Here is a 26,170-nt window from a genome sequence, read left to right as displayed (position 1 = left end):
TTGTTGCGTTGCTCCTTTCCGTGATGAATTTATGCATATGTACGTATGTATGCCGGACAGTGGATGTAAAAAACATTTACTCAATCCATGTTTCTCAATGAAACATTTTTCCCTAAATTTTACATTTCATGTCCGAGATGTTAAGTCTTTAATTGCATATAAAACTGTTTATGTAGTAGGAAATTTGAATCTAGTAAATGGTAAAGTCGAAATGTCAAAATAAATACATAGTGATTATTTGAAATCACGACGAAAAAATTAGAAATGAATCGGTGGACGGTAAAAGTAAAATAGCATTCCAGAAATGCAAAGTTTGAAAACAATCCATATTGTGATTTGCGCGTGCGCACGTGTTTGTGTGTGTCCAAGTCCGTGTCAAGCAATATAAGTTGATAGAAATACAGCGATTTATTGTGATACCGATAACAAAGAATTTTTTTTTTTTTTTTTTTTTTACTGATAAGGAACTAGAAGTCTGAAAGCAACTAATTTTAGCAATAAATAGTATGCGATCCTGCAACAAAAGTTATAAATGTATATAATATTTCGCATAGGATAATTACGGGAAGAATGCGGTACATTTTTTTAAGGATAAAAATTTTTTGTTGGTAGTGGATTATGTATTGGGTACTAGCAAGTCTAACTCGCTAAAGTACGGCAAGGGGTTAAGAAACTGTATGTTATTTTTATAGTCGCATTGTACAACCTCGATTTGGTGGAAAATGATGTAAGATAGCTGCGTTCGGGTCAAGCGTCTCTGAAATAATATTAAATGATATGAAAGATTGATAAAAATTGACTAAAATTTTTCGACATTTTTGTCTTTAAATTTGAATTTTATCTTTATATTTTTCTTTTTATGTTTTTATATAAGGTTTCCTGCAATTTGTCCTGGCGGACATTCAGAAAGCTGTTATACCTCGATTAAGGGTAACGTATGGATGTTATTCTCGTTGGATTTGATCGTTAAAAATCCGTTAAGTAAGTTTCAACCAGAAAGCTTAGAGCAATTAAATTCTGTTAGTTGAGTGGACGCTAATCAGGACGCGGCCATTAATGTCTAATTGAGTATATTCAGTCAGTCTCAAGTAGAAGATTTTTTACTACTATATAATTAATTAGGATTGTGTAGGAGTCTTTCGATCGTCTTACGTTAGATCCACATTGTTGTTTATAAATTACGTTCGTCAACAGCTTTGGACACTTGTGAACTTATTTGTGAACAACGAGTAGTGAACAGAGAACACTCCTTATTTAAGAGACGTTACATCAAAGGTACCAATTATAATGCAGAATCCAGACGTATTCGTGCCTGCAGTAGAGCTCGCGAGTTATTTGCAAATAACTTACAAGCAGAGATGATATAGTAAAGCAGCTTGCAAACTTTGATGTTACTGCCTTCTGAACAATCAGTGTCAGAATCATTGGTTGATAGAAAATTTAACGTAATCAACATTCCTTCTTTGACTGAAATTGATATTTGAAAATTTATACTTGTCTCTAATATTTATTGGATTATGGTAAGTAATTTCTCATAGTCTCGAGTAATTTGTCATATGACATTTCGATAGAATTTTTCAATTCATCTTCGTTTTTTAATAAATTATTTGTTTCTTGTATCAAAATTTATTCTCTTCCAGCATCGATGTTCTCGATCATTTTTTCATCTAACATTATTTGCTTTTACTATGAAACATGCAATTGATACGAGCAGCAAGTCTTTACATATATCGAGATTTACAGACGAACAAAATCAACAAGTGGCTGCGCGTACCAACACTAAACGAATAACAACGCTACAACTATGAATAGTTTGCAAACAATTTTAGCCAGTCTGCAGATAACTCGGCATTAGACAGCACGAAGGTCAGTACAAAGTACACAATACTAAAGTATAGTGATAAAGTATCAATTATAAATAAAATATATATTTATGCATTACCTGAAGTTGATTTTGTTCAATCGTGGTACAATTTTGTTCGTCTTGTGGCAGGAATTTCGGTTGAGATGGTTCCAACATTCTTATCTTGCCCCATCGATTGAAGAATAACGCAATTGCCGCAGCCCATAGAAAGAGTACGAAAATAACTATCAAGGCCTCCTCAGCTCTGAGTATAACTGCACCTAGTTCTGGACTGCCTATTACAACATCATTCGAGTTACTATTTAAAGTTTATTGTCTAAATAAATATAACACTCTTGCGAACAAAACTGTTTGAGGGTTTTGGGTAAGAGCCGTATTCGAAAGAAATTTCCTCCTGACGTTTCCCTACTACTGTAGCTACCTTCTTCAGGTATCGAAGGATCCACTGAAATCGATGTACATCGTGGAGATCTCTTTGTTTTTATGTAGGTGAGATTTCAAACAGTGTAGTTCGCAACAGAGTTATATATAACAATCCGTGGCATGAAACTTTCAAATCTGTAGTATACTAATTAATTCTTTAAATATTTACGATTTAAACAGTAGGTATTTTATATGCCGTTCAGTTTCCGACTGAACGCATAAAGGCTAATGAGTCTTCTGGGTGACCAAAATGATTTTCTTGGCTAACCGCTAAAGGCTTTAGGGCAAACACATCTGCGATATACCATGTTCCTCGAGTATCTTCAATGATTCCTGAATATCGACGGTAATAATATTGCAAGGTTTCCAAGCAGCAATTTACTCACTGCTGCGTTCTTTCCATTACTAATGCTACAAACCTTATCTCCTTAAGGGGGTATTCTAGCCTAGCGGCATGAATTTCGAGCGGATTTTGAAGCTCTGTACAAACGAAACAAAAAATATTTTTACTATTCATTTCTTTATCATTTGTTTATTGATATTTTAAGATTACATAAAAAATTAACCGAAAAAGAAAACTCAAAATTCACAAAGTTATGAGCTGGCAAAGTGAGGGGTCCAAAAAAAAGAGTGTCCTGGCGTGCATGATTTCAACCCTTCTAGTCATCTGAAGGAAAAAAGCCGTATGGATTCTTAATTAGTATAGATGCAGCTGCCTGAACCTTGGAAAAGTAAAAAAAATATTTTTTCACAAAATGGCGGCCGTTTGAAGAAAAAGTTACCTTTCTGGGCATGTTTTTTTGGCAATTCCGAATTATTTAAAAATAGTAAAATTAAGAATTTTGATCCGAGCGTGATTTAGGCGATAGAGGAATGTATAAAGAATATTCACACCAAATTTCAAATAAATCGATTCATTAGAACTTGAGATATCGTGCACGCTAACTCGAAAAAAGTTGTTTCGAGAAAAACGCGTTTAAAGTTTTGAGACAAGTTTCCGGCAATTTTACTCGTAGAATGGTATAGCATATTTACATATTCTTAATCGGCGATTCCTGCTCTATACAAGAAACCTTCCTCTACTTCAAACTGCTCATTCTCCGAAGTTCTTTCACGGAGACGAGTAGTTTTGGCTTCCTTTGATGCCTCTGAAGCTCGGGGTTCAGAGCGCTCGATGCGAATTTCGTCTCGCCTGACTGCGAACGCATGAGCTTCTGGACCAAGCGTGATTCCCATGACACTTAAGATTTTTAATATGGCTATAAAACCTTCATTAAAAATATATACTGCGAGGAAAGTGGAAATTTGAATTGTCTGTGTTCGTGCGTGGATGTGCTTCGGAGTAAAAGTCCATATTAAAGAGATCAACGATTCGTTATTATTTTGGGTTTCAGAACCCAAACATCGTTCCAATTGAATTATTGAATTAAAAATACATAAAAAAGGAATAAAATACAATAAAGATTTCAAGAGGGTATTCATACGTAGGTACTCGGGCAGAGTTTACCGTCTATTGTTCATTTGTTCCGGTCGGACCGGAGCAGATGCCGTGTCACAAATATGACTGCAACTCATAAAATAATTGAAATTTTGAAAAATCCTTTTAAAGGCATATTCTTGAATGTCTAAACTGTGGAAATATGAAAAAAATTTTCCATTTTTTCAAATTTGTAGACTAGAATACCCCCTTAAAAGACAAAGTGAAAGAGAAAGTAGAACATCTGCCCAGAAAGACTTTTTTTTTTTATTTACAAGTACTTTACAATCAATTCTCACATTGAGAATATTGATTAAGTTTCTCTGGCACGGCGCAGTGAAATGACTAATTATTTATAATAAGTTTATTTCTAGCTGGATCTAGTGCTTGGATCTAAAGGATAGTGTTTTCTTAGCCTGCGGATCTGGTCCGACGTATTAAGTAATTTAGTAACTAGGGGGTTTCGATGGTTGTTAACTCTTATTATATATCTATTACTACATCTTGTTACTTCTTCTTTAACTGTGGGTATTTTGAGGTCGCGATGTATTGTTTCGTTGGTAACATACCAGGGTGTATCTATTAGGGATCTCAGAGTTTTCGATTGGAAGCGTTGGAGTATTTCAATGTTGGAATTACTTGCTGTTCCCCATAGTTGGATTCCGTAGGTCCAGACTGGTTTTATCATGGTCTTATAGAGCGTAATATTGCTCTGCGTGCTTAAGTTGGAACATCGGCCAATGAGCCAATAGAACTTTTTAAGTTTGGCCTTGAGTTGCTTCGATTTGTCTATGATGTGTCGTTTCCATGTCATTCTCCATGTCCAGTCATGCCCAGATATCTGACTGAATCCTTGTTAGGAATTGTAATATTGTTAATGGTCACTTGAGGTCAGGTTTGTTTTCGCAGCGTGAAGGTTACATGTGTGGATTTATTTTCGTTAATTTTAAAGCCCCATTTGTGGAACTGCCTAGAAAGATGAAACAGGATTTCGAGTTGTTCGAGTTCAACCAGAGCGCGCTTAATTATATCTTGCAACGAACTTGAAAAAGTCACCGCGAAGGTCTAAATGGGAATCATATTTTTTAATGAACAAACAAAACATCAGTTACTCGTATCTTTCGCATAAGTCAGTATCAAGATATTAAATTTTGAATGAATTTCAATTTGATGTAAATTTTGTTCCCTTGACTGATAATAACCGGCAGGGACGATGGATCGGCGGCCGGCATGCTTCTATTTGTTTAATCCACAGATACGTAGCAAAAGTAATCTTTATAGTTTCGTCTCTACTCGTACATTTTTCTAATTTTCAATTTTCATATTTTATATCATTCACATTTCATTTTTCAAACGTAAATGAAAAGATAAAACATAAGATAGGCAAATACGTATATTGCGTAACGTATTGACGTTTAAAAATGTGTGGTTTCGTTTAAAAAATGGAGGTGACCTTCAAAATTCGTAAATACGTCCACCTGAGAAAAATTTTTCCAATTTAATCGAAACCAGGCAACTTTTGTTTCAAACATTTCTTTATATTTGAAAAATTGAAAAAATTATTTAAGTGGCCTATTTTTGGTGGTTCCTTTATCCTATTTTTGGTTTTGTCATGTGTATCATAGATCACTGTTTGCTTCATTTTCTCTCTTGTGGCGGTCTCATTCTAAAAATCGAAAAATTCATTCTACCAGTTTCATCGAGATTGGAATTTCCGAGGAATTTCCGAAGGTCTGTGTATTTACGCGCATTCGAAAATCCATATAGATGAATAGGAGGCGGGAAATACTTCATTATACCGTCTCTCATAAAATGGGGAAAATCGTGTGGATTTTGGACGATAAAGCCGATTCAACTTTGCTCGCTTATCTCTTACGCTGCTCGCTCCCATTCGAGAGTTATACGCGTAAAAATAATTTGTCCTCCTCTTCAAAATGTTTTCAAAATGCCGTAATTTTAGCAGAATGCAATATTTATCTCTATGCAGCTATATATTTTGTAACTTTATCATACATTATCGAGCTTTATTATGTTGATTAATATTTATTACTAGATTTATTTGACAACACTAATCGAATAGCAAACATCCTCGAGGTTCGCCAAAATTTTATTAGAACTGTTGCACGTCAAACCACTGATACTCCTTTGCTTTGGTTTTATCCTACTTCAAACTCCTACTCCACACAACGTCCAATGGTGCCAACAACCATACGAACAAATTTTTTTAATAATCTCAACTCGAACGCTTCCATGTTCGTCGTTAGAAGAAAATTCCATGTTAGATATCACGTTAATCGCGCTTATGAGGTTTGAGTTTTGTAAGAAGTAGAAGATAATCTTCTCGGAAGCATTATGTCCCTAAGACGATGAAATACAGATATCCTACTCTGTCGGCGGCAGCGTCTTTTGAATTTTTAAAACATTGGTAAAACTTATCGTCACAGGCGCAGCTTAACCTGTTCAAAAAATTGTGTATTCGTTCGTCTATTCTTTCATCGCTTTTTCAGATCATAATATTTTACTCTTGTTGTTGTTCTCTTCGTTCGATTTGTTTAGCGGAACGTTTGCGCTGAAAACAACTGTTCGAAACAGGATTCGACGTTCGACGGATCGCGAGGCAGTTGGCTAGGCACGCGTAATAATTCGTATACAGTGTTACATCGAATCGCCTGTATTTTTTACTGAGCGCTAAACGCAAAAATTCGGTTGCAAAGTCGAATCGTTCAACGGCCTGAACATTGCTCGAAACTTTACATTATATCGAGTTTGTTTATTCTTTTACAAATTAGAATTGCTATTATCCTCCTTGCCTGTCGAAAAAGGAGGGCCAGATATATATGTATAATCTATGATCCTAGGTATCAAGATAATTAAAAAGATTCGTACTCTTTTTATTTTCGTGAAGTGGAATACGATGGAATAAAAGAAGTCTTGACCTTGAATTTCATTTCACGGTGCAGAACCATTCTTTCGAACAGCCTGTACAAAAATGTTATTCGAGGATTATTTTGCACGTTACAAACGATTTAATTTTATACATGGAACTAATGTGGCCGCCGATCAATGAATGACCTGCCGAACATCTCTCTATTCGACTTACATTTCGTATCTCTTTCATTTTATTAACATGCACGCATATTATATTAAAAGTTAATGAAAATGTATATATATTTATTATTGGGTTCGTTTGTTGTTGTAAATTTCGCAATTAAATACATCGTGCCAGCTGCGCACTGCTACCATGCTAATATGCCCTTGTCATTTTCTGCTCTTCCAACGACCTTTTTCCACCTTCTCTATCATTCTCTCGCTACTCAAGATTTTTCAAGATTAAATTTCTATCCTTCTATCCTTATGAATTCCTGTGTCAGATTTTGCATGGGAAGACAAATTGAAATGTCCATTTAATCAAACGTAATAGCACATAAGGATCGATTTCTCTGTGATAAACTTTAAATCTTTAGATGTATCTCGGATCTTTTGGGATCCTATGATCTAAAATGGCAAAGCGAACCGTGTCCATATAAAACTTTCGAATTCACGGACAATAAGAGCTACTATTTTCCGAGTATTGTGGGATATTTAACTCACCATCCGGATAAGTGGAATTAATTTCATCGGTGATATTCAATTCAGATGGTATCGGTCCAACGAGGATCCTGTCATCCGGAGCTTCCATCAATTCCAGTTCAATTTTTGTCACGTGTCCTAGACGAAGAAAAATAAAACAAATAATCACAAATGGTGTAAGTAAATCTTAGAAACTTTGAAATAATAATAAATAATATTATATTAATATCTTTTTCGTTTACATAAATTTATTGGCACGTAGCATATTTTCTTCTGCCATTTAGTGTATTAGGCAAAATAAATTAATCTACTTAATAATTATAAATTAGTTAGACGCACTCTTTTCATAGAAAAGGTTCTTTAAATAAATGTAACGTTCTTTTATTCAGAGGATCGTGTCGCGTTGTAATCAAGCGCTATGCTTATGGTCTGCTAATAGTAACGTTTTTAAGCTTGTTATGTCTAAAAATTAGTTTATGCTACGAACATTCTACAATCTGCTTTTGTTCAACTATATTTTTACAGAATTCTATTCAATTTTTTTAAGTATTTTTCATGCGAGAATTTCCAAACTTACCAAATTTTCTAATTATTATCGTAGAAAATCTTTGAATATAGCTTGTATAAGATGTTCATAAAAACAATAATCGGTTTGAAATTGAACGAATAAAATGAAGATATTAGTGAGCAAAAATAACGTTCTTCTTATAAATATATGTTATATTATTATATATATACAATATTAGCGACTTTTAATATACCTACCACTGCGATTGACATCCTGATGTTTGTGTAGTGACACTGTGACATGTTCTCTAGATCGATTTCTTCCCTCCACTCTTACAACTTTTACGCTTCTCTGAAACCATTAAAACGAAATACAAATTATTGAGAAAAGATATTACCTTTCATATTGATATAAAAAACAGAATGTAGGGTATTTTACATAAAAATAGTGCAAATTAAATAAGATAATTTATTACATAATTTTATCACATAATTTATGTTTGGCATTTTAGACAAATATTAGTAAGCCTTTCTTACGTTTGCTTTTTATTCACCACACAATTTACGTCGCGCAAATATAATGGCGCGATAAACTTAACCAAATTGAACTGTCGTAATTCGAAAGATAGACTATATCTAACGTTTAATCAGCAATTCAGAATTGTAAATATGGGTTTTGAAGTAGTTTATAGGTAATATTGACAATATATTATTGTCATTGGTATGTTACGCAATTATGGTTAACTAGATCAATTTGATAAGACACAAGATATTAATAAATACGTGAGACACATTTGAAGCGTTGATTCTAAACAACGAAATGAATACGAAAGTCAGTTAGTACATATGTAAAAGTATCGGTTGTGAGGCTTACTTTTCAAATTCTAGCCAATGTAATTGTTACGTCGCGTGAAAAGGTCCGCGTGACGTCCTTTATTGTCTGACCGTCGAGGCCCAAGCATCGTTAGAGAAACCCTCGATAAACCTAAGGCCCCACCATAAACCGAGTCTCATTAGCTTGCAGGAACCTTGAATCCTGCAAGTATTTTCGGTTTATAGCTGGTACTTGAAAAAGTCCTTAGGTCTATAGAACGTTCTTAAAGATTACGGAGAAAGCTGGTAGTTATAACGGGAAAAACTGGTAATTATACGATAGGGAGAACCAGGAATTTATATAATAGAAATATCCAGATTTTCCCACGAATCATGCCGGTAATTTCCTCCGTAATCACATCAGAACGAACATCAGAGTTTCTATGGTTCTAAATTAACTGAATACGGCAGTGACATTGCGCTACAATTGACGTATATTTCTTTCTCTTTCGGACTTGATATTTCTCATTCTGATTTCCTCATATAGTAGGTCTAGTAGATCTTTATCCTATTTCACACCCACTCCTTGTATCTCGTCTCAATTTCTAACGAACCGAATGGAAGTAATAGACGGAAATTCATTTTCATTTTGATCGCGCATTGACACTACATATGTCTAAAAGGAAGAATTTGTGCTGTAATTGTTCGATAGAAAAATGTTTCAAATGTCACAAAATGTCATAAAAGTCTATGTACATCGGTTAAATATAACATATTATACTGAAACCGTTAGCTCTACTAATGATTTGCTACATCTTCCCTCATATATTGAATACCTGCATTATAGTAATTGTCTAATTAATTCTTCCGTAGCGTCGATATTTTGGAATATTCTGATCTATAGATTTGGATAGAGAAATTGTTTTCTAAAGCACGCCGAGGAATATTAGCAACGACCATTGCTCATGTTAAATCTATGTAAAATTCACTGTTTTTTGAACTCGTTGTTTGGTGCTTTAAAATTCCCCTTCTGTATGAAATAGTCGTTTTTTCAATAAACAGTATATAGAGTATATATATGTCGGGTTCACATTATGATTAGTGTTGGGGGCGTGAAACGAATCTTCATTTGGATTAAACATTATTGTTATACAATAGAGGAGATATTTACTATGATTTACTATGATTATTACAGAATTTGACAAGTAACTGTGGTAATTAGATACTCGAGAAGCTAATGACAATGATCCTAGGTTCAATAACGAATCCGCAGTCAACGAGATAACAGGATGCGCTTTCTTCCAAGGTCCAAGTTGTACCCAACTTGCTTGTCTACGGAACAAGTATTACTGAACTAAAACGTAGAACATCCACCGAGCGTAAAGACGCTATGTATCTCGCTAATGCGACCTCACGAGAGAATGACTTTCCGTTACGATGATGTTGCAGAGGAGAACTATGATGGGGTGTATCTAAGGACACGAGATCATCGGATTCGTCGACGAAAGCCTTCGTTCGGAAAGTGAGGGAAATGGACGTTCTTGTTAATTGGTTAATTTCTATGTTGGTAGTTGAAGAAGGATACCTAAGCCCTTGAGAGAAAGTTGCTAGCGGGAAGCGTCGTTCGTGAGAAAAGCTGATTTCCCGTATCTTCCCGTGGTAGGTGGTAGATTTAGGGACTGTTAGGTAAAGACTGTTTGTCCGTTTGAAGGATTTTAGTTAACCAAATCCTAAGATTTACAGCGGATCCTCAGGCTAGCTGAACATGTACTGTGGAGATGCATCGACATCTCATAATCATCTTATCCGAAGAATAGGGTCTGTGTATGGCGAGCTACGAGACAGAAACCGTTGGAATGTTTACTGTCCAGTGCCGTTACAACTATTTTTTTTTTTTTAAGAAGAGTTATACAATTACTCTATACCTCTATTAGGTATAAACGTTCATCCCCTGACCGCGGTTACGTTCAGCGATTTTTTATCGCCACGAGCCCAAGCTCACTATCACAAATCTCGGACAATTATAATCGAGTTAAATTATAGAGACTAAAATATTGGTGATTTTTCGAAGAATTCCAAAGGGATGGCCCCGGTGTCCTTTCATTTCCGACATATATGTAGAGTATAGTATAGTAACAGACCTAGGTATTAGATATCATCCATAGAGACAGCTCCCGCAAAAGCGGCTCTCACGGCTGTCAAGTTCTGCTTCAAACATTGGATCTTCATTCTCTGTGATGTTAGCGGCTTGTCTAATATCTGACACGCTATCTTTGTGGATGAGATATAGAGGTAGTATATCAGGATATCTTACACCGCATCCAGACTCAGCAGTCATGCTAGACTTGGAATTTAATGATGTGACTTTCTGCCCTTCATAAAATTGTATCGTACGATCGTATCATACGACCTCTTGCAACAGATAAAAATTACATGATAATACTATGGGAAATGAATTAATCCTAAATAACGATCAAACAATTGTATATGATGCAATATTCAGACTGGATGTCCCAATGGAACCAAAAAAACTACGCTCCGAATCTCCAATTGCACTTGCAGTTGTCTTTTCTGGGCTAGGTGCGACGGTGTTGTATTGTGGTAGAACATGTAATGTTTTAAACTCTAAAAGTTTCAGGGATCTTCGTAATAACTTCATATAATAACTTCATGATGACAGTAATGTAAACGTGTTCTCCGAGTTATTACCAAAGCTGGTTAACGGAGACTTTACGAACACATGGGAATGTTTCACTTGATAACTTCTCTGTGATATGAACAAGGTCACCAATTAATCAGTTGATTACATTTATTCTGACGTTACTCTTTTCAATAACACAGCCATTTGCTGGCTCCAACAAATAAATCGGTAAACAGTATTAATAATTTCATTTCAGATAAAGTTGATGCTCCTTCTCAAACTTATTTCTCACTCACGTGCAGTACATTATTCATTGCCCTGTAGAGTTGCTTGATTCATTAAATCCTTCAGAGTTATCAATTCATTCTTTAAAGTTAAAGATAAGAATAATTTTACTTCGTAATATAAATCCTCCAAGATTGTGCATAATTTGCATTAGTGTATAATAGAGGCAACTGTTTTGATAGCTTGTGCTGCTGGAGAAGAAACCATAATACTTTCGATTCGAGTAATTTCACTGGATCCACCGTTCCAATTTAAACGATTGATATACCCTATTGGACTTTGTTAGATTATCGCTTTTGAAACATTCAAACATTCAGCAAGCCCGATCTCATGTAAGTTCCGGCATCAGTCTTTATTTCCTTGCTTCTAACGACAACCCTTGCTATTAACGTACTGTATAAAGCTCTGAAATAATTAAAGAGATACACTTGACTAGACATCTATAACTTGCATAACCATCACGCAATCTTGGGTAAGAACGGCAACACTTCCGAACCAACTGGCTGCTGAAGCAAGCAAAACTTTCACAGAAAGAAGACTAAAAAGAAAACACCCCACTGACCTCGCTAAAGAAATAAAATCGTCAAACTCGAAGATGGTATTCCGCTGGGGGTAGCCATCCACATGTTATTTAGCAATTAAGTTAGACAAATTTACCAAAATTCTAAAATACAAATTAAATAATAATACAAAAAATTCTTGGGTACGAAAAACAAAATAATGTCAATTGCTTGCTGGTACCATTATGAAGGTATAGAAGATATATTAAATCGCGGGGAATCAGATCGAATCACGTCATGTAGGTAAACTACAAGATGTAGTACTTATTATTTTAAAACCATCGGTGATCCATCGATTGGAATTCGGTGCCGTTATAAAAGTACACGATGAAAGCGCCTTCATAGCATAAAAGAAACACTGAAATATCAATTTCAATGATATTTCATTTTGAATAAAAACAGAAAAAACGAACCACTTATGTATACTTTTTGCTTCGGTAACACTCTCATATTTTATAAAATAGAAATTTATATTAATTTACTTATCAATTGATTTAAATTGTTAAATTAGATACTATTGGTTCGTTGCTGCAATTAAATAAACATGATTAGTATACATTATGAATATCAGCGAAGAAAGGTTCGAATTAACTTGTAATCCTTTTTAAATCCACACAAAAAGTAGAATTCGATTAGTAAAATATTACGTTGATCAAATTTGCTGATTGCCTTCACAAAGACAGTTGTAGATATAATATACGATTTGAAAATATTCGTACAATCTATGCCACGTAACATGGTATCGATGGTAATCGATGTAATGATAATATTTGCCGCTAATGTGATTTATATCATTTTATTTAAAGTCATCTGGCAAATTGAAAAACAATACTGATGTTTCTGAATTTACAAATTTTTTTATTATCAAAATAGTTATGTAGAAATATATGTCAGGGGTTAGGCATATAACACGTTGAACATCAATGCACCGAGATCCAAAGAATAATTGGATAAAGAGTCAACAATCAATTGTTAAGATGCTATTTTCAGCAGCGGTCAGAAGGATCATTCGAATGATTTGTCAAAATTGCCTCATTTCTGCTGTGTACTGAGTGTACTGTACGATTATTTTTAAATATACGATTGCGATACAAGATGCAAATACAAGGACTGGACTACTTAAAAATATTAAACTCAAGAATAGTGAAATCACGTCCGCATCATAAACCCAGCTTACAACTATGTATAATAGTTATTGCTAACTGTTCAACAGCTACTTTAGAAAGAGTCCCGAGATCTCGAGAAGATATTGATCAATGCTGATCGATAGTATCGATTAGACGTGTTGATTAAAAAGCAGACCAATCGAAAATCTCGAGGACAATCGATCAGGACGCTAACTCCTTGAGTGGTGAAGAATTAAAGATCAACCTAAATCAAGAGACTAACAAACGTAATGCTACTTAAGTGTATAATTTTTCCAAATAGAATAGAACCATAGAAAAGTAACTAATGTAAGAAGTCTGTCTGATTATTTTAAGTTATTTTATTTGGAAATAAGTTTGTGTAAGATATACAGGCCTGTGTGTAAGGTCTGATGGGAGGTACAGGCGGATAGAATGTGATTCTACATGAAAAAATAAGTCGAAAACGTAACATAACATATTTTCATATGACGTTTCGTTTCCGAGAAAGTGGAGTCTGAAAACTTGTCAAGTACCAGGTATGTAAATATGAAACCGGAATTTTTGTTTAGAAAAAACACGTTTATTGTATGAAAATGATTAAAAATATTTTATTCAAAGTATTGCCCATCGCTAGCTATAGATTTTTCCCACCTGTCTGGCAATTGGTGGATGCCACGCCAAAAAAACTGTCGCTATTTTGAGGCAAACCAGTCATCGAGCCATTTTCGTACATTTTCGTAAGAAGTGAAGTGCCGGTCAGAAAATGCGTGTCCCATCGATGCAAATAAATAATAATCGGACGGAGCCAAGTCTGGTGAGTAAGCCGCGTGCGAAAGTATTTCCCAACTGAACGCTTCAATCGTTTCCTTGACCGGTTTTGCTGTATATGATGGTACATTAAGCAAAATTACTTTGTGTTGCCTTTTTTGATATTCTGGTCGTTTTTCACGCAAAGCTTGATTCAAATCGATCATTTGTTGTCGGTAGCTCTCAGTATTAACGGTTTCGCCAGGTTTTAACAACTCATAATAGATCACACCCTTCTGATCTCACCAAACACAGAGCATTGTCTTCCGTCCATAGCGATTTGGTCTTGTAGTCGATGTCGGTGGTTTGCCTGGAGCTACCCATGATCTTTTACGCTTAGGACTCTCAAAATATATCCACTTTTCATCGCCAGTGACAATTCGGTGGAGAAATGACTTTCTTTTGTATCTAGCGAGCAGCATTTCGCAAGTGGTTTTTCGGTTTTCCTGCTGTCTTTCATTCAGTTCACGTGGAACCCATTTTCCCACTTTCTGGATCTTTCCCATGGCTTTCAAACGTATGGAGACGACTTCTCGTGTCACGTTTAATTGATCAGTTGTTGTTGCGTTTGAGCGTCATCCTCATCCAACAATGCTTGCAATTCGCTGTCTTGAAACTTTTTCGGTGGTCTTCCACGTTCTTCGTTCCTCACGTCAAAATTGCCACTTCCGAATTTTTTAAACCACTCAAAGCACTGTGATTTACCAAGAGCATGCTCACCGTAAGCTTCGACAAGCATTCGATGCGATTCTGCAGCAGTTTTCTTCAAATGGTAACAGAAAATCAATGCTGTAAATCGCAAATCGTAGTTTCCAGGCACAAAATTCGACATGTTCAACGCTATTACAAACTATGCTGTTGTATGCTGAGTCGAAAATGTTTGTGAGATGTCAACAAAGACTTTTGGCATCGATGACGCAGTTTTGTGATAACTACATTATCAGCTAGGGCCATCTATAGGCAAATTCCGGTTTCATATTTACAGACCTGATATATTTAAACAGAGGTTATCAAACGAAGAATTTACGATACGTCGTATTCAAACATATATTTTTTGTCGAAGAGGAGTTTTGATATACGTTACCTCAGTTCAATCGTTGGAGTTTATGGTACGGACATTTACTATTTTTAATTACTATTTTTAAAAATATTTATATATTTAAAAATATTTTAGCGTATAGAGTCGTAAACTCTGTGAAGCTCATTGACTATTTCTTTATAAGAATAGAGCAGGCTTCTAAACCAATTGTCAATAGCACTTTTCACAAATATTTTCTGTGTTTTGTAGAATACTTTTATAAAATAAAAAATTGTGAGCGATTCTGTTATCAATCGAATAGCGCTTTTTTTTTAATAACTCAAGATTGGACGATCTTACTGACCTTGAACAGCGCATCGTGTATTATAGGCAAAGTTTGCCAATCGAAGTTTCGACCATATCATAACATGCAATATTTGTAACGTACGAGAATTCGTGACACATTACATCTATTGATCCCAAACTGACGTTTAATCTGCTATGTGTGTGTGTGTGTGTGTGTGTGTGTGTGTGTGCGTGTTTGTGTGTGTCGCGTATAAGTAAGAGTAGTTATGTTACTGTAGTGTTTCTGCTGGGTGCTTATGACGCATTATCAGTGTAAAAACTAAGAGTAAATTCAAAATATTGCCAAACAGAATTTCAATCGCCTTACAGATTCTAAAGGATTGACCACTGATCGGAAGGGTGCATTAGTACAATCTTACTATACTACTTCCGAACGAACGAGAACCGAAGTTACACAATCTGTTTTATCCAAGGAGCGTAATTTCTCAACTCCTTGTATGTATATTATGAAAAATCTCGAAATTCTATGATTGGGATAGATCAATACGCATATGGAAGATGTAATCCTTCAAGATTTCCGAGGATAGTGCACTCTGAATGTTTATCGCGACTCATATTCCAGCACAACCATGTGCCTCATTGTTTAGATAAATGTTTGGATCAGCTTAAAATAAAGATGTTTCTATTTCAAAGAACTGAAAAAGTGCAGGACAAGCTGAATGTTCTCTATCGCTGACATGTAAATAAAATGTTTTAAACAAATGCAATTAGATAATTTTAATAATACGATATACACATACAGGTATTTAAGATTCTAAAAGGTTTGAATTTATAATGAATCATTTAAATTTACATGTAACATTGATTTCTATTCTTTATTGATTAATGATATTCTGTGTATGATTATAAAAGCACCTCTGTACCAATCTTGAGAAACTTGTCGATTTAAAATCTATATTTGTATGTAAATGCGTACACATTGCGTTAAAATTGTATAATTTTTACAAGTTTTTGTCACAGTAATTGTCACAGTAATTTAAATTCATTTACGTTCAATCAAAGACAATCGCATGGACTGTAGGAATATATTTCATGATTTTCCTAGTTAATATTTGCATTTAGAATCGTTTGGGGAAAAATAACTGATGTTCTGGTTCTTTTACTCGAACGAATCATTTATTATATATCGCTTCAATCGATAACAAGGTATTATAGAGAGCATCGATTATTCTTGATTCGTCTACTTTCTGCAGAAATATAGATAGAATATCATATTCGAAAAGAAGAACTCGTACTTTTGAAAAGCCAATAAAATGACTTACACATGATGTTCTTTTCGGCTAAAGCATCCTTGATTTTATCTTCGGACGAGAGAAAGCTAGCGACTATTAAATTATGACTATGAAAGAGAGAGAGAGAGAGAGAGAGAGAGAGAGAGAGAGAGAGAGAGAGAGAGAGAGAGAGAGAGACATAAGTAAACAAATGTGGGAAATGTGTGTGTGAACTATGATTTGTCCAATATGTTACGTATCCTTGTAACTATTTGTCTTTCTTGTTGTGATTAAACTATCGAAGTAATTTATTCGAGATGTAGGGACTTCGACAGGGGGTTATAGAACGAATTCATTGCATTTGATACAGGTTTGTAAACAAAATGTAAGAAAGATTATTTCCGTCTTCGTCCGAATTGAAGGTTTGCAAACGATACATTTAGAAACGACACTTGCACAGCCGCTTTCGCTGGCCATCCGTCAGGTCCTCAGAAACTCTTCGCTTTGACATGAAAAAAGTTGACGTTAATCAACGAGGTATCTTCAAGTTCTATCCAAAACATATAAATTAACCTCGTGATTTTGAATTTTTTCTTCAATGCCAAAAGTCTCGGCGTGGCGTATGATATACGTTTCCTGGTATTTTAAATGTATAATATATTCTCTAGTCTACGCGACGCATACTTCCCTATTTCTTCAACTATTCTTTTATCGACAGTCTCAGCGCGACATATAGTATATCTTAACAACTTTCGTTAACTCGCAGTCCGTGTGCGACGTTAAATTAGCGATTCAATCTCATCTAGTCTGTTCTTATAGATAATTCAGCTACGATTTAGTGCGATACTTTTCCGATCGGGAGCAAGTATCTGTCGATCAGAGCAAGTATCTGCTGACGGTAACTCAACAAGCTGATCCAATTTAAAAAATACTAATTAGCCTTCGTCAACTCCAAGTCCGACCCAATCTTGGAATATCGACAATTATTGCTTATATTCCAAGATTTTCAAATCGCTGTCTATAAATTATAAATAACTACGATGAAAAACCATTTGTGAATGAATATAAGAGATTCGAATTCTATGAAAAAAATGTTGAAGCTAACTTTTATAATGATGCATTGACTGAATATATATATTATAAATATCGAATTATAAATCAACGAAATATAGATTCGGTTATAAAGCATAGAGAAAGAAGCCTAACGGATTTAGCGTGTATTGCTGCAAAAGCAATATGAAAATTAGCGATTAGAAACACATTTGTTCCATTCTTACATACAGCAGTATGCGTACGTGTCGAAATACCCAAATTGTCTTTGAAAGTATTTCTGGCAAGTGGACACTATGCGATAGATACTGGCAGCTAGCGAAGATAGTGTCGCAGGTTCCTCTCAAGCAAATACGAACTAATCTTATCATCGGTGAGCTGCTTCTAGAATATGAATCAATTTCATATTATGACTGTACTCTCATAGGAGCATCCATTCGAGAATGCTGAATAGATGCAGCAGTTTTTTGACATTGTTACATTCCCTGCGCGCACACGCACGCACACACACACATACATACCCCTCTATCTTTTTATAACTTCATCAAACAAATATCCGAATATTAATACATAATTGTAATAATTTTAATGATCTATTTATAAGAGTAATGGGAGGCGTTCCAAGATCAGGTTAATTTTTCAGGATGGGATACTATATTATTTTATCCAAAATAAATTAACATTCAGTAAAACAATTTCAACGAGGTCCATTGCTATTATTTCCACGTTGTGAAAAATTGTAGAAACTGTGGAGAATCGGTACATGTTCTTATACATCTTCGGCCAGTTTAATTCAGTCCTTAACTGCATTTGTGCACATATATATTTTTAATACACGTTCAAAACCAATTTTTTGGTAAATGAGTAGAAAGATCAACGATTAAGTTAGCTAATTAGAATCGAAGAATTGAAGTTGAAGGTTTTGGTCCTTGCGATTTTGCGAATTTAGCAACGACATGTTATATAACACATGACTAAAAGCGACAGTTTCAAACGCAAACCACAGAAATTGGGCATACACGAATCTCAAATGAATACAATTCTGAAAATTCAGGCGGATAACAAACTCTTGGTAAACGTTTTCCGTCTATCTAAAAGTAAAACTCTGAAAAGTATTCTCAAATACGCAATTTGAGAATATTTTTGAGAGATCAAATGCCTTCGAACGGACATCTATCTTAAAGGTGAAAGTCAGCCACAATCTCAAGGAAAATTTCAAGGAAAACTAGTTACAATCAAATGTCGCTCGTTATCTATGAACTGTTGTTAGAAGTACGACATTAAACTTGATTTCCTTTGTCTGTTTGTCTATTTTGTTATTTATAATTTGCAAAAGTTGTTGAAGTGGTCACCAGTTTTACGAAAACTCCACATCTGGTCTTTTTAGTTTTCTCGAGCGCTGAAGCCATCGACAGCGTATAGACAAAAAACTGGCATGAAGGCAGACCATAAACAATAGACAGGCGACTTTAGCTTCGAGGTTTTTCAATTATAAGGTAACACTGCTAGCGTGCGGATCTGGACCAGCTCAAATTGTATTCCTACTTATTATTACACTTCTCTGTTAAATTAAATATATATATTTTGTACCTTACACTTTATCCACGCGTTTTCTCTTTTTATACATCTAATAACCTCAACAAAAATAAATATGAATATATTTTTAATTATGTTCTAGTATTGCCCCGGTTATAAAGATCAACAAAAGAATTGAATACATTCTATTGCAAAAAAGCAAAAAATAGGTAACAATTGGGATTCTATTATATCGATGTCCCGAAGCACTCCTATTAAGCATTAGGTAGGCCACCGTGGGGTTTTAGTCGGTAAGTTTCGCTTCCCAGAAGAGCGACGGGGTATCCATGAGGATTTCCCCACGTATAAAAAAAGAGATTCTCATGTCTAAAGAACACAACATACAACGCAATAAAACAACAGGAAAACAAATTAAAATCAAAGAAAACTACAGAAAAATGTCAAACACGTCCTTACTACTCCAATTCGGAAGACGGTTTTAATGTTTGATAATTTGAGAAACACAACTTAGATACAACACGGGGTTTTTATCCAAAGGATCGGCGAAATACCCAAATGCACCCTACCCTCGTTTTTTATATACCATATACAAAAGATAGCAGTTAGATTTGGATTAGACCATTGTATTTGGCCGCAGCGCCGTAAAGCTGATTATACGTTGCTACGGACGCACAATTATAGACAGAATCCATTGGGGCTGATAGCTTTTTGCAAATATCTCGGAAACTATAGTCGACCGCCATTCTATCTGTAGAAAAATGTTGCACAAAACATTGAACTTGACAACATATTTCAAAATCATCGAAATTGGAAAGGGGGCAGCGTTGGTACAACTTTCGCTCAAACTTTTATAATTCACAACATAATTACTTGTAAGCGTTGAGTTGAACACATCGATTTTGCATGTGGATCGATCGTCCTAGGATATTTTAATGTGGAAATAAAATATTTATTCGAATAAATAATATGCGAACTAGAAGCGAAACTATATAGACTAATTAGAAATAAATTACGATTGATTAGAAATCATTTGTTGATAAAATATTCAAGGTCGTGCGTTATAATCGTTCATTAGAACGAACGAATTTTCCAATTGTTGCTTAGTATCGGAATGCGCAAGTTTTAAAAGGAATAGGCAATTACTTCGTAAGACAAAAGAAATTGTTTATAGTTGGGATGAATGGTTTACATTTGAACCGTTGGATACTTTCGAACGATTAAAATATCGGATTGAATATAATTTTCATCGATTGAAGTCAATACGTGATATTGAGAAGAAACTTGGCCGTAATGTAGAATACGAGCAGTGGCCTGTTTACAATAAAAAGGTGGGAAAAAAGAAAGAAAGAAAGAAAGAGAAAAGGATACAGGATATCTAATGATGGATATGAAATTTTTACGATACTAGATGCTATTTTGCCTGCATCTGACTGCGGAATATAAGCACATTATAAATGGAGTGAGTTGGAAAACTAATGGAACTTTAATATCCTTTTCCAGGAGAACGGTTGACTCGCGATTCATGTGTCCTGTGAGATTTTTGTTCCTTGTGACGAGTAATATATGACGCAATAAAAAAGATTGATATTACAAATCATACTCAAGGTCAATAATTACGATCCACTTTTTTAATTGATTTCCACCGATCCAAGAAGTAGAAACCTTTCACCGATACATGACAAATAATTTTTGACACCGTGTACGTATAGACTAAACGTCATAAAGACTATGGTTTCGAAGAATTGATCAGCCGATCAAAAGATTCCAAGTCTTACTAACAAAGCCTTAACACGTCCGAAAATAGGTTACTGCACCATATGCGGTAAGCTGCATCGTATATAATTCGGCATCATCAACTTCATATTCTAAACCGTATTCATAACGTAGGAGCCAGAATTGCAACAGGGGCATATCGAACTAGCACAGTCTACAGCGTCCTTGCCACCAGAATCCCGAAGAAAACTGATCACAATGTCTACAACATGCAACAATCAGGTGTACAAAATATTACATAGAATACCCAATTACATCAGAAAAATCTCGAGCAACCAAAGCATTTCTCATACGAGTCCAAGAATAACTAAACGAAAGTAATTACGCTACCATGGAAATGACCAATCCAATGCACACAATAAAGACATAAAAGAGAAACGACTTGTAACGAAAAAGATTAAAATACGAGTGAAACAACTTATGCCTAAATTAACACACGTTTTTACATAAAATCGGAAGAAATATACACGAAGTAAGTTCGGCTGTAACTATCACAAGAAAAAAAAAACAAGTGCAAATGACCTCTATGTATAACACATTCACACTTTATCAAAAAACAAAACCCCCAATTTTGTTATTACTGTAACGCTAACATCACCCTCGAATATCTAATTTCTTGTTGTCTCAAATTTGAAAGCACAATATGTAACTTAAAAATACCCAACGATATACAACATATACGCATAAACATAAGTAGTAAAGCGCAATATAAAGGATTCCAAGTTTCTTAACAAAAATTGATTTCTTACATCAACTATAAAGTTATACAAAACCGATCTGACTGATCTATTCATTTTAGTGCATATAAACAGTACTACAAACATAAGTGTATCTCCGTATAAATAATATTATTGTCGCTTAATTATTTACGAGGTACATGTAAATGTAGTTACTAATATATTAACAGGAGATGTGACGTTAAACAATAAATGGAAAAAGGATTTGATCAAACTAAAATGACAAAAACGAAAAGAAAAAGTATCGTAAGAAACTGTAACTTTACTTAAAGTTGTTTATTATGGCTTAATTATTATTTATTTATAGAATAAATATTCTTAAGATTCATAATGTGTACGTTTAGAACACGTAAATTGTATCACAATTGGTGGTTAAATTTCTTAATAAAGTAAATGTTTATGTGTAAAATTTTTGGATTTATTTTATGAAAATTACGTAGTTAAAAATCGCATAATTTTAAACTTCGTACACTCTTTTGCCTAAAATTATTTTCTTTCAACGAAAATGATCTCGAATGAGAGTCTTGATGCTTTCTCGTTACGCCTGGTACTGTTTACACTTAACACAACTTCAGCTGAGGCTTGCGTGAAAGAGCCGTATCGAGGAGAAAAAGCTTTCCGACATATACGCAATATAAAAAATTCATACAATTGCAGAGAAACTCTGCTAATAGAATGTTGACATGATTCTATGAAAAAATATCGAGGTCTATATCAAGGCTTATATGGAAAAGCATTGCAATTGAACGAGACATTGAGAGAAGATTGCAGCTTTAAAGCATCATTACTTAGCAAAATTTATTTTACTTAGTCAAATCGATCTGCTATTGAAATCAGTAAAATAGGATTTATAGAACTAATAACGAGATAAAATTATCTCTTCAGATAATGTATACAAGTAATATAGACGAAATCACCTTATTATGCGAATAATTTTTCTAGAGACAGATGAAAAAACCCTTAAGAAAATGATTGAAACGTATGTAATAACGCGCAATAAATTATTATTTTTCATATGAAACAAAGTCACAATTTCATTTGTTCGGGAATCTCGATATTATTCAAGTTTTCTATAGCTCCATTCCAATTAGTTCGAATAGTCCACGTGTTTTTATTATACTTATTGAGAAAAACGAATAATGCACTTATTTGTAGCTATTATGATTTATCAATATTTAATAATTGAATATGTAATTTTTAATATTTATGTTCACACGTCAATCTTTGTAATGCCGTCGTTTCATTAAGTTTCCTTGCTGTTTTCATTCCTTCGAGATAAAAGGTTCAATCGAATGGAACTGTTTTGAGGAAGAATTCAAACTAATCACAACGTTTTTCATATTTCGTATTAAGATGAAACCATCTATTTTAAAAGCTACACAAGCTTCGCACAATCATCGGTTACAAACCACGATATAACTTATAGAACTATATAACTACATGAGTTTAGAAAACACATAGAAAGTATTCGACTTTGACCAAGTACTACTAATTACTATTGACAAATTACTTTTAATTAACTTTCGCTTCTGCATCATTCAATTGTAAATGAAATATACAAAAATATACAATTTTTAAGGTAATAAATGATAAATGTGTCAGAGTCATAGTATTTCTTAGAGTAATTTACTGCAAAATACCTTTATGCTGTAAAATTTTACGCTAATGAACGCAAATACTTTCTTCGACGATACGAGAAATAAAATTAGAGCTATATAATATTAAGAAAATTGAGAAGCCATGAAATTCGCGCAAAGGCAAACTTAAGAAATATTGAAAAATTGAAATCGTTTCTTACTTTCAGCAGAATTTGCCGGTTGTTAAGTACCACAGTTTTTAATTTTTCTTGAATCGACCACTGTCGCTATTAGTCCCACTAAATGTATGGAACTCGAAGAAAAGCAAACCGAAGAAATTGAAAGAAAAGAAAGAATAAGAGGAACAAACCGAAACCAGGCAAGTTCTCCACGTGACTGACGAAACTACGTACGTATACTTCGTCGACAGGCAAAGCCAAACAGAACGCCAGCCAACGCGCAAGTCTTACAGACTTGTAGGTCATAGAAGAACTTATTCTCGTCTATTTTTGCAACAGACTTCGAATCGAATCGAAGAGATAAAAAATAAACGAAGAAAATGTTTCTGTGAATTAGGGCTGAATATAGATACTTATTGATTATTACTATAAGATACTTATCTTGGAGAATATAATCGGAGATCTATTGACGTTAACTCAAGCTGTGATCAAACCAATTCAAACGCTTCTTGACACAGACCCTTCGCATTAGTTTCAAAAGGCAATGTTTAACAAATGGCATTTCAGGCGCGAACAAGACCACCGTTCCGTGTTTCCTATTCCATTGAAGTTTCTTCCCTAGAAGTTAATAAATACGTAGGCTCGATATTTGGAAGATTAATCGAAATCGATCGCCCGCATGAAAGGTTAACGAATTCGTCTACGGAAACGCTAACAACTGATCTCAAGAGAAATGTATACTTCCGTAAAAAAAAAAAAGAAAAAAAAACAAAAACAATTCGGCTTTCGTATCTCGGAAAGTAATAATATAAAGAAAATCTGTTAAGAAATGAAAGGCTGCTCGGGGAGTGGAGTTATACTGATATAAATAATTGATATTATAATGACGGAAAATTATAGTATTAGTAATATTACACATATTTCCGGTTGTTAATATTTGACAGAAGCCCAAAATTTAATGATTTCGTTTATCGTTAAGAAGAAAAAAGTCCATAAAATGCGTATAAAATATTTGCAATGTGCAGCTGATCGGGAGCGGTGTGCTTTCGTTTGTGGGCAGGCGAAGATTACCACATTGCCGAAAAAAGAACCTCCATAGAGATGCGGCCCGGGAAACTTCTTGAAGGTTCGACGCTAATTTATGATGCTCGCCGAGATCGTCAGATTCGTCACACATGTCCCGTTATAGTAGGAACAAGTTGGGTTCGGTGGAAACAGTTGCATATATTTGTACAGAATCGACATTTCAACTGACCCGACCACTTTAGCTTGCCCGCGGAAACGGTTCCGTATACATGAATAGAAGCACATGTACTCGGATTGATTTAATTTGCCAATGGATCTCTTATGCTCTCCAATGGGACAAGTATCTATATACACCTTCAGCTAACCAAAACACTTTCTTTATCCGTTCTTTATATCTTAGATTCGAATCGGACTCTGTTGCAAGAATAGACGAAAATAAGTTCTTGTATGACCAACAGTTAGTCATAAAAGGCTACGTACGTCCCTTAAATTTGAAATATTATACCAAACACGTTAGCTGCAACAATGTCTTTGATATCAAATTATCTACTAATTAAACTTAAATATATATTTAAAGAATGATATATATGACAAAGAAACAGTAAAAATACAGGATACAATTTCCATGAAGAAGCGTTTACAAACAACATTAACAATTTAACAGATATCTTGCAGGCTTAAAACACTTTTTTCCTTGGATAAAATCAACGGTTTTTGTTTTATGCGTTTTACATTTTTTGAATTGATTTTTGAGCTTATTTAGAGATACGTCGACATACTGAGCAAGCTCAGAGTTATTTTACCTTGATATACAGAGTGTTCGCCTATAAGCGTAAAAAAATTTAAAGGGTGATTCCTAACGTTGAAATAAGACGAAAATCAAGAGTAAAATGGTTGTGTTTTCGTCTTTGTTTTTAGTTATTGGCAATTAAAAATTAGCCAAAAGATTCGTGTGCACGAGCGAACCTTACACGAACGAAAGTAAGTCAGCTTAAGCAGCGGGATGCACGGAGATCCTCAAATCGAACGATACATGGGCAGCAGCTTATCTCGTACAAATTTTGGAGGAGAAGATTACGACGTTTGAAGACGTTAACCATCCTACGTGATGTTTTATAAGAGAAATCGTAGATTAAACATTATACTTGCCTACTCGTTAAAGTCTATAACGGCATATCGAAAACCGCCTAATGGAATTTTCGAGTAGAGAGATCCTTTGCCTCCATAAATAATTAATAAATAATGGCACATATAAACAATGTTTCACAATTACAAATTTCACGCGCGCACAATAATCTTCTCGTGCGTGGGTGTCCACAGAGAAATCAAATACGCATAAAGTATCTTGAGGTGATATTAAATATGGTCGAACGCTGTTCTTGTTTGTTCTTCCATGAACCACACACATTTTCCACACATATTACTGATCACTGCATATCGCACCATTCAATACACACGAAATAAAAAACGAAGAAACCAAAAAAAACTCTACGAAGAAAATTTTAATTTTATACTCGAAGAATTAATTGAGGTATCGCTTTATGGAGTAATATGAAATGATATAAATTAATGTACAGCCAAATGAAAAATTATATTTATCGCGTTGAATAGCTCTTTTAAGTT

General features: G+C 34.5%; 1 protein-coding gene across 1 annotated transcript in view; it reads right to left on the bottom strand.

The window, feature by feature from the left end:
- LOC126922761 (uncharacterized) overlaps window positions 1–23,827 on the bottom strand; it is a 29,412-nt gene extending 5,585 nt beyond the window's left edge. Inside the window, exons 1-6 of the mRNA XM_050735626.1 lie at window positions 23,756–23,827; window positions 23,564–23,629; window positions 8,100–8,193; window positions 7,356–7,472; window positions 1,943–2,139; window positions 707–757 (exon numbers count right to left, since the gene is read on the bottom strand). Of these exons, the coding sequence (XP_050591583.1) occupies window positions 707–757; window positions 1,943–2,139; window positions 7,356–7,472; window positions 8,100–8,193; window positions 23,564–23,629; window positions 23,756–23,827 (597 nt within the window). The remainder of the gene's footprint in view (window positions 1–706; window positions 758–1,942; window positions 2,140–7,355; window positions 7,473–8,099; window positions 8,194–23,563; window positions 23,630–23,755) is intronic.
- Between the last annotated feature and the right edge of the window lie 2,343 nt (window positions 23,828–26,170).

Source organism: Bombus affinis, chromosome 12 (genome assembly GCF_024516045.1).
Source record: "Bombus affinis isolate iyBomAffi1 chromosome 12, iyBomAffi1.2, whole genome shotgun sequence".
NCBI classification, from domain to species: Eukaryota; Metazoa; Arthropoda; class Insecta; order Hymenoptera; family Apidae; genus Bombus; species Bombus affinis.
This window is presented reverse-complemented; position numbering and strand designations above follow the sequence as displayed.